This window comes from Colobus angolensis, unplaced genomic scaffold, assembly GCF_000951035.1.
Source record: "Colobus angolensis palliatus isolate OR3802 unplaced genomic scaffold, Cang.pa_1.0 Scaffold298, whole genome shotgun sequence".
NCBI lineage: Eukaryota > Metazoa > Chordata > Mammalia > Primates > Cercopithecidae > Colobus > Colobus angolensis.
This window is the reverse complement of record NW_012116243.1, coordinates 4,072,860-4,083,138: the sequence shown is the minus strand read 5'-3', so window position 1 is coordinate 4,083,138 and position 10,279 is coordinate 4,072,860. Positions and strand designations below refer to the sequence as shown.

The 10,279-nt window shown below is 37.7% G+C and overlaps 1 protein-coding gene across 2 annotated transcripts in view; it reads left to right on the top strand.

Annotated features, from left to right (window-relative positions):
• Positions 1-9,850, top strand: part of PJA2 (praja ring finger 2, E3 ubiquitin protein ligase) — a 73,213-nt gene extending 63,363 nt beyond the window's left edge. For both annotated transcript variants that reach the window (XM_011949317.1, XM_011949318.1), the window contains 3 exons: positions 3,669-3,783; positions 4,176-4,297; positions 7,194-9,850. In XM_011949317.1, coding sequence (XP_011804707.1) covers positions 3,669-3,783; positions 4,176-4,297; positions 7,194-7,319 — 363 coding nt within the window. In that variant the 3' untranslated portion in view covers positions 7,320-9,850. The remainder of the gene's footprint in view (positions 1-3,668; positions 3,784-4,175; positions 4,298-7,193) is intronic.
• The last annotated feature ends 429 nt before the right edge of the window (positions 9,851-10,279 follow it).

Here is a 10,279-nt window from a genome sequence, read left to right as displayed (position 1 = left end):
GTTAATTACTGCCTCAATTTCAGAGCCTGTCATTGGTCTATTCAGGGATTCAACTTCTTCCTGGTTTAGTCTTGGGAGGGTGTATGTGTCCAGGAATTTATCCATTTCTTCTAGATTTTCTAGTTTATTTGCGTAGAGGTGTTTATAGTATTCTCTGATGGTAGTTTATATTTCTGTGGGATCGGTGGTGATATCCCCTTAAAGATTTTTTATTGTGTCTATTTTATTCTTCTCTCTTTTCTTCTTTATTAGTCTTGCTAGTGGTCTATCAATTTTGTTGATCCTTTCAAAAAACCAGCTTCTGGATTCATTGATTTTTTGAAGGATTTTTTGTGTCTCTATCTCCCTCAGTTCTGCTCTGATCTTGTTATTTCTTGCCTTCTACTAGCTTTCGAATGTGTTTGCTCTTGCTTTTCTAGTTCTTTTAATTGTGATGTTAGGGTGTCAAATTTAGATATTTCCTGCTTTCTCTTGTGGGCATTTAGTACTATAAATTTCCCTCTACACACTGCTTTAAATGTGTCCTGGGACCACTCTTAATACGAATTCTATACCAGTCTGAGTTCAGTCCCAAGAAAGAGAAATACAGTAATTTGAACAGGGAAATTTTACTGTAAATATTAACTACAACAGAAGTTTAGAATACCAAGGGATTGGCTAGTAGGAAATAAAGCAAACTCTAAAGAATATAGGATTAGCAGATTTAAGGAACAGCTTTAGGGCTGAGATAGAGCACTCTACTTCCCTCCCCTCTAAGGCTGAAAGCCAGACCTTATTGGGAAGGACACAGCCGTGGCTTACGGAGGAGTATTTATGGTACTGTGCTGGCAGAACTTGCTGGAAATTTGCCTTCTGGAACTTGGCAAGAATCTGCCCTCTGGGGCACCAGAGAAACTTCACAGTGATGTGACCAAGCTCCTAGGTACTCTGCTGCAGAACCACCCAAGATGAGTACCAGGAGAAGCTACTGGCCACCTTGTCCTGCAATTACCAGTACTGGATAAGCAGCATGTGCTTCAGGAGCTGGGCACTGGAGAAGCCACCCACACTGGAGGAGCCTGATGCTGGAGAAGCCATCTATGCACAGGGAAGCCTGGCACACTGCAGGGGCAAGCCCAAGGGAACCATGAAGCAAAGTCCTTTCCGTGTGCAGTGTCTCTCCAGCACCCTCTACTGACAAAACTTAAACTCATGTCGGCTAACAAAAGGAAAAATATTTAAAATGCCCAAATCTGTTTTCAAAGAGCAGAAATGAAAGGTGTATTTGGAGCTGAGAAGCAATAATTCAATTACTGGAGCAGCGTTTCTTATTTTCTGCAATGTTTCTCTGCATATCCAGAGTCAAATTTGGTGTTCAATAATATTAACTGTGTTTATTAACTCTTGGTGAACCCTTTTGCTTTTTCCTTTTTTAGTCCTGATTTTGCTTTGGGCTTGCCCCAGAGCAAGTTGTAATCCTCTATTATAAGTTATCTCAATTTCTTTTTGGGAATATCTATGGTAGAACCTTAGGCATGTATAAAATATTAAGTTTGCCGTCCATAAGAATAGAGTGTTAGCTAAGCTGTCAGGCAGAATTCTTCTATATGGGAAACCTGGCTTGTTCATTTTTTTTTCCGTTATGGTAAAATAAACATAGCATAAAATTTACTATTGCTACAGTTTTTAAAAGTGTACAGTTCAGTGTAATTAAGTGTATTCATATTGCTGTAAATAGTAACTCCACATTTTCCCATCTCTCCAGCCCCTGGCAGCCACCATTCTGTTTTCTGTCTCAATGAATTTGACTACTTTAGGTATCTCGTATATGAATCATACAGTATTTATCCTTCTGTGACTGGCTTATTTCACTTAGCATAATGTCTTCAGGGTTCATCCATGTTGTGACATGTGTTAGAATTTTCTTCCTTTTCAAGGCTGAGTAATATTCCTCTGTATGTGTACATCATATTTTGCATATTCGTCCATCCATCAATGAACAGTTGATCTGCTTCCACCTTTTGACCCTTGTGAATAATGCTGCAGTAAACGTGGGTGTACAGATATTTGTTTTAGTCCCTGCTTTCAGTTCTTTTGGGGTAGGTACCCAGAACTAGAATTGCTGGATTATGTAATAATTCTATTTTTAATTTTGAGGAATTGTTGGCTGTTTTCTGTAGCAGCTGCAATATTCTGCACTCCAACCAGGATGGGAGGCCCAGTTTTGATAGTTGTCAAATTTCCTTCAAGTTTTTCATCCCTACAAAGAAGCCAAGGTCTTTTATAGCCCCATGATCTTATGATGCTGTAATTAGGATATAATACTAACATGTAATAATTAAACTGTGTAATACCAATTCTTTTGAATACAGTAGCAGTTCAGAAGGATACTAGTGCAGTCTAGGACCACTGACAGGCTTCATGGAAGAGACAGGACTTATGCAGTCCCTGAGGGAGTGATAGAACTTAAAAGATAGACAGAAAGCACCAGGCAGGCGAAGCAGCATGTGCACTAAGAGCAAGTAGTTGTACAGGTTGCAAACAAAAAGACGAAAGTCTCAACTGCTGTTCTAGTCTAATTGGAGCCAGAAAGGATGAGGCTGACGCATACCAGATGATCACATGATCTGATGTTCTTTCCATCCTTGTTAGAACAGTAATTTGACATAGATATTTGAACCTGTAAATGAAATTCACAACCCAGATTAACCTAGTAATACTTGTGAGCTGGTAATGTGGGTGTGCCAAATCCATGCCAGTAGTAGATATAGCCATTCGGGAGTGCATTATTTGCTTCCATACTTGGAGCATCTAGTGGCCTCAGCCACATTTTATCTTTCATGAAGTGAACCTTTCTAAAATGTTTATTACTTTATTTCATATTATTGATCTCACATAGGAACCAACAGTTGGAAAAAGTAACCACTCCTTCAAAATATAAATACGGAAGTAGATGATTATTGAGACACGGTAGATTTTTATTTATTTATTTATTTTGAGACACAGTCTTGCTCTGTCATCAAGGCTGGAGTGCGTGGTGATCTCAGCTCACTGCAGCCTCCGCCTCCCAGGATCAAGCAATTCTCCTACCTGTCTCCCGAGTTAGCTGGGATTATAGCACACACTACCGTGCCCGGCTTTTTTTTTTTTTTTTTTTTTTTTGAGATGGAGTTTCGCTCTTGTTGTTCAAGCTGGAGTGCAATGGCTTGATTTCGGCTCGCTGCAACCTCTACATCCTGGGTTCAAGCAGTTCTCCTGCCTCAGCCTCACAAGTAGCTGGGATTACAGGCATGCGCCACTACGCCCTGCTAGTTTTGTATTTTTTTAACTAGAGACAGGATTCCACCACGTTGGTCAGGCTGGTCTTGAACTCCTGACATCAAGTGACCCACCCGCCTCAGCCTCCCAAAGTGCTGGGATTACAGGCATGAGCCATCGCTCCCAGCCGAGACAAGGTATATTTTTATTTTACGTGTAGAAAGTTGGGCTCTGCGTGTATATTTAATGTTTTAGTTTGTTGATGATGGTGGTAGTTCCTTCTGAAGAGGCAAAAGGAGCAAAGGACTAAAGCAAAAGAAACTAACAAGAAGAGAATAACGGTGATATAATTTTGAAGATACCCTAAAAAGTAGTTTTCTGTTACTGTTTTAAAGTATTTCTAACAAAGAAGTGTACCTTTTGTTTTTCAGACTGCTCTGGCACATTTAGAGTCTCTTGCAGTGGATGTTGAGGTGGCCAATCCGCCAGCCAGTAAGGAAAGCATCGATGGTCTTCCAGAGACCCTTGTTCTTGAAGATCACACTGGTAAGGGCAGAGTTGATCTCAAATGTTGAGGAACACATTGCACATTTAAGTATATTATCAGTGTACCTAGATGATTAAATACTTGTTTATTAGAAATTTTCACTAGTTTTTTTTTATAGAAACCAGATGCTTACAAACTCACCTAGTATAAGAATATTTTTAATTTTCAAGTGATAGACTGCGACAAATGTTCCTGTGTCAGCTTTTTTACAAAAGCAGTATTTATTAGATTCCAAATTGCTAAGTATTTGACAGAAATGCTTGCCAATTAACTGATCAAAGATTGGCTCTTTCGTCTTTCAGAGGTATCTTCTCTGAGTATAATATATTGCTTTTCAGTTTTATTAAAATTGAACTATATGTGATTGATCTAAATTATTTGTTGTTTTCAGCTATTGGTCAGGAACAATGCTGTCCAATCTGTTGCAGTGAGTATATTAAGGATGATATAGCAACAGAGTTGCCCTGTCACCATTTCTTTCACAAACCTTGTGTCTCAATTTGGCTACAAAAGGTGAGTGATAGAATAATTAATTTAAAATTTTAAAATTTAATACTTTAATAGTGTCTTCTGCAAGTGCATAATAACAGTATCTCTTTTTTTTGAGACAGTTTCCCTCTTGTCACCTAGGCTGGATTGCGGTGGCTCGATCTCGGCTCACTGCAGCCTCTGCCTCTGTGGTTCAAACTATTCTCCTGCCTCAGCCTCCCAAGTAGCTGGTATTACAGGCACCCACCACCATGCCTGGCTAATTTTTTGTATTTTTAGTAGAGACGGGGTTTCGCCATGCTTGTCAGGCTGGTCTCGAACTCCTGACCTTAGGTGATTTGCCTGCCTCAGTTTCCCAAAGGGCTGGGATTACAGGTGTGAGCCACCATGCCCAGCCAATAGTATTATCTTTTAAACCTGTTTTATTTAGCTACAAATTTTTAGTACTTTTTAATTCATTGTTAAAAACTGGTTGCCTTTAATGGTTACAAATCAGGGATAATATTTGGCACATAGTAAACATACAGTGTAGGAAAAGTAATGGTAAACTTATTACTAATGAAAATTAGAATTCAGTAGAAAATGACTTTTTCAGTGTCTATACATGATGGTGGTAGTAGTGAAAGTAGGTGTTATTAAAATTAGTGGAGAAGCAGAAAATGCAGAGCCACCAACTCTTAACAATTTTGAGTGTGGCTGAGTCTGCGAGGTCCATTCCCTCATTTCTTTCCACTCCCATACATTAGACCTTCAACCCTTGTTGTCTTAACTACTATTGTAGTTACCTACTTTAATTCCTTACTTCCTTTAGAGGTACTTTCTTTTCATTTCTTTTTTATTTGCAGAAATCTGTGGGGTACATGTGCAACTTTGTCACATGCATAGGTTACGTAGTGGTCCAGTCAGGGCATTTAGGATATCCTATCACCTGGATAACATACATTATACCCATTAACTAATTTCTCATTATCTTCCCCCCTTCCTACCCCCTCACTCTTCCAAATCTTCATTATCTATCATTCCATCATTAAAGGCTTTTTATGAAATATAGTTCTGATCATGTACTTCCCTTCTCATAAAAGAGAGAGACCTCCAGTCACCTGTGGAATAATCTGAAGCTTTAATCTTGACATTCAAGGCCTTCTGTGATTTAGACTTCAACCTGTTTCTTCAGATTTACTTTTCTGTACATTTGCTTACGTTTCTATGCATTTGCTCCTGAGGTCTGGCATGACTTTTCCCTATACCATCTGTAAGATTAGATATATAGGTAGGTGCAGTTTAAATTCCACCTTTTCTGTCCTTAATAAATGCTGTCTTTAAACTCCCACGATAGTTTCAGAGACTTCAGAGGCAGTGTTTTGTGTGCCTGCTGTGTGTCAGTCACTGTCAGATGATTCATCTTTAATGATTCATGATTTTTCCTTTAATCCTCACAGTACTTTAGGACTTACTAGTATCTTTATTCCTGTTTTCTAATGATTGTTACTTGTCTAAGTTTAATAGCTAGTACATAGTTCACCAAGACCACGCTCATCTATTTGACTCTAAAATGTTACTTTTGGGCCCAATCTATATGGCAAGTACACAATAAATGTTTGCTGAAATGAATTTTTTTTTTTTTTGAAACGGAGTCTCGCTCTGTCGCCCAGGCTGGAGTGCAATGGTGCTGTCTCAGCTCACTGCAACCTCCGCCTCCCGGGTTCAAGCAATTCTCCTTTCTCAGCCTCCTGTGTAACTGGGGCTACAGGCGCACGCTGCCACACTCAGCTAATTTTTTGTATTTTAGTGGAGACGGGGTTTCACCATGTTGCCCAGTCTGTTTGCGAACTCCTGAGCTCAGGCGGCCCGCCCACCTCGGCCTCCCAAAGTGCTGGGATTACAGGCATGAGCCACCACGCCCAGCCTAAAATGAATTCTTAAACAGTAAACGTAATATATATTGTACAGCCTTGAATTATACTTGAAACTTTGCTATAACTCAAGGTAACAGTCTCTTCAGTCTTTCTCCTGTCAGGAAATATCTTAGTGTGAAGCCTTTCCTGCTTTTTTTCTGGGGAGAATGTTCCCAAGATACAGTTCTTTGTCGCCTTCAACAGCATGATCTCTTCAGCCTCCCTTCCAGCAGGGAGTTCTCTTTGGGAAAAAGACCAGGTTTGCAAGGGGATAATCTTTTATCAGATAATGTAGCTGTACAATCATCCATTGGTCCTAGAATGTTGTACTCCTAGGTATAACTGCTTTCCCCTTCCCACCTTCCCTCCAAGGTCTGTGGCTGATTGTTTTGTCATTTAGAAGGCACCTAACACTCTTACCTCTTTTTGGAAAGAAATGTCATGGCTTAGAAAGAAAGTCTGAAGTCCATCTGCTTTGACATATCTGTGCTACCCTAAAATGAGGCTTTAATTTGCCATAGATCTACATTAATTTACCATAGACCTTCTTTAATTCACATCAAATCATAAATCATAAATGATTTGGTGTGAATTAAAGTAGGTCTGTGGTTTCTCTAATAAATGCATAATAGACTAAATAATGATAATTCCGTTCAGATTATTGTTGAGCTAAACTCTGACCTCCATGCGGACATGTGCCATGATTCTTTGTTCACCCTCTGCCATTGCATCACTGCTGAGTTTAGCAGCTCTTAATTAAAACTCACTAAATGAAGGAGGATGAATGACCTTAAAGATATGAACATTAATAAGAGACATTGTTTACCCTCAAAGAAATTAGAGTCTGATTGGGCACAGAGGGAATAGTATGAAAATAATGTCTTTCTGCATTATATGGATTTGAAGTTTATTTTTTGTTGTTAAGATACTTATTATTAGGATAATGATACTGTTTTTTCTTTATTAAGTTATTTATGTGGCAGTTAAGATGATTCTGGTGGCTCTTAACGTTTTTTTTTCTCCAGTCGGGAACATGCCCTGTGTGCCGCCGTCATTTCCCACCTGCAGTTATTGAAGCATCTGCAGCTCCTTCCTCTGAGCCTGATCCTGATGCCCCACCTGCAAATGACAGTACTACAGAAGCGCCCTAAACCTTAACAGTTGAAATGAGATCAGTGTATCGAAATAAATCTGCAAATTCCTTCTAAATCTCATGTGCAAATAATTATATATAAATATATTTAAAAAAGCTATATATAGTATATGCCATAGTTTAGAAAGAATATTAACCTTTCTAAACTAAATTTAGGTTTGCAGAAAGTATTAAACATTTTCAAGCTGAATGTTGAGACAGTGCATCCATTTTCTTTAGTTGAATATGTTTGTATTAATTGTAAAGCCAAGCTTATCAGTTGACTTTCTCCAGAAGAAATAATCATCTGTGTGGCATACGTTACTGGCTTTGTCTATAATACTGCCACTAAGTGATTATAATTAAGCTCTCCTGTTTGCATCAAATGTTAAGACTGTGATCACAACAGTAGTAAAATTTGGTTTCATTGGAAATGAAACAAATTGTAAAGTATGCTTTTTCACTAGTCCCTTTGGTTTTGCTACGCCATAACCTCTTGGTTCATATGCTGAGAAATTTTTCAGAAAGTCCATTTTTGTTTAAAATTAGGACTTTTCAGAATGCCAAATGAAGGCTAAAATTTTGGCCAGAACATTACAGAAGTTTTAAATCTTAGAAGTAACTCCCCCTGAAATAGTTAGGTAGTGAAATCCTTAATGAAACCAGTGGATGTGCTTAACATAAGGTTAGTAAAGCATACGAAGAATCCAGTGTGCTCAGGGCTTGGTACAATGAGCTGAATTAGATGGCCTTATGAAACCCTTTCTAACCTCTTACCCGTCCTGTTTCTCCTTGGTAAAAATTATACTTGAAGGCCCAGAACACTCATGGCACATTTGTTTAATATTGGATATAGTTAGTTTAAGGTAATTTTGCTTCTACAGTATTTTGGAAGGTCTGAAAACTTGCACAGGGTCATCTTTGTAATTATATAACCCCAAACTAAGATGCACAGTGTCTCCTTTAGGTAATCACACACAGTAGACGAGTATGTGCAAACATGGACATAATAGTTCACTTACAAATGTGATTTGATGTTAACGCTAGAGAATGATGACTGTTAGAATATCACATTTGAGCAAGTAAAACAGTAAAGCACATAGTGAGTGTACGTCCATCTAATTGGTCCATTGATAATTTAGTTTGGGCACATGAAAGGAATATTTATATGGCTTCCCAAATGCAGAGTTACATCTTATTTGTGTAATTCCTCTGAGTATTTATATCCCGTCTCTTTTTTTCATTTTTAAAAATAAATGAATTTTCACTGTTGGCACATTTGAGGCTTAAATATAAGGAACATAACACTTGCATTCTAATTTTTGCATATATTGTAAATGTGTCTGGTATTTACAGCAAAATACTGTGTATCCTTTTATGGGTAAAACAAAAGTGAACATTGCATGCATGTAATGTGATGAATTTGTAATTTAGGAGTTCTTTGGGGCTTCTGTGACTTGGGAAATGCTTACATTCAGGCCTTAATGTTGCATTAGCTAGCATGTTTTCCCTCTGATGTATATAGTCATTGTTGTATAAACTCATCTTTGCTTGTTTTCTACTCTGTGATCTTTCCATACCATATTTCATTAATGATGAGTTAGTGTCAAGGAGTCAAATCAGATTAAAATTAATTTCATATGTATATTGTGGAAATTTGTGGCTAGTGTGATTTTTTGTTTTTCCTTTTAAGTACTGTTGATCAGTTGTGACACTTACTGGTTAAACTTACGTTGCTAAAGATTTCTGTATAATAAGCCACACGTTATATTTAGACTATATTAAGGGACCTTGGTTTTCTTCTAGATAGCAGCTGTCCCAAAGAAAATATTTCTTCTTTGTCTGTTAAGATTTAGCTATTATCTGCCAGTTGTTACGAGGTTTTGGTTCCAAATTCAACCAGCAATGTTGAGAGCAGAACTTAAGATAGCTGTTGTACTTTTTGCTTTCCATCTGTTACTGTCCTTCATTCTTGGCTCCCTACTATCTATAAACAGCTGCTGTGAAGGAGAAAAGTTGAGTAAGACTTGGCTTAAATTTTAAAAAGGAGAAAGAAAATTGAGGTTTTAGGATTCTCATAGTAACAAGCTCTGGTATAAGCTAAGGCTGGCAAGTTCAGATACTAAAATATTATTTGGTCATATCTTGGATCCTTTTGAAAAAGTTAAGACTATATAAAGGTAAATTAGAAATAAGTATGAATATTAATAAAATAGCATTTATCTTATTTCTCTATTTTATGTTGTGACTTAACCTAATTTTATTTTTTTAACATTTTCTTATTTCTTGTAATATGAATGCTGATATTTAAAGGTAGATCTCTGTGGTTTTCTTTTGTGTTTCTTAATTGTTTATCTCTTACTCTTAAGATTATTTGTGATCTGGATTTATGTACTTGTTAGATACATATGAATTGTTAAAATGGAATGCAAGTTTTTCAAAAGCCCAGGTCTAAATGTAATGGTTGGTTTATTGTTCTACAACCCAAGCCCATCATTTTCTGTGTAAATCATAAACAATAAACAGAATATACTCGGTGGTCATTTCTAATATTTAATTGTGTAATTGTATCACGTCTATAATGTAACCCCAAAGGATTTAGAGTTAATGACAACACTACTGAGCATGTGATGTTAAAAGTCCTTGAACTATAATATAAGAAAGCCCTAGGAAGAGCCAGACAGAAGTAGTTGAGGGACTTCCTACTGCTGGAGGGTCTCTGAGTCCTTGCCCTCTCCTGCCTGACATCCTTAGCTATCCTGTAGGTTTCAGCAGAACCTGATTTCCACACTGACTCCAGACTGCAGAAACCGTTAATAAGAAGGGAGCCCACCTCACGTCAGTGGTTTTTTGCAAATCAGGCATGGAAATATTATTAAATCTACCTGTTTAGCAAGATTCCTCGTGGTTCTCAAACAGTTCAGAGAACTCACTCATTTCAGAAGGGTCAATTGGGTGCTGATAAATTACGCCATTCAA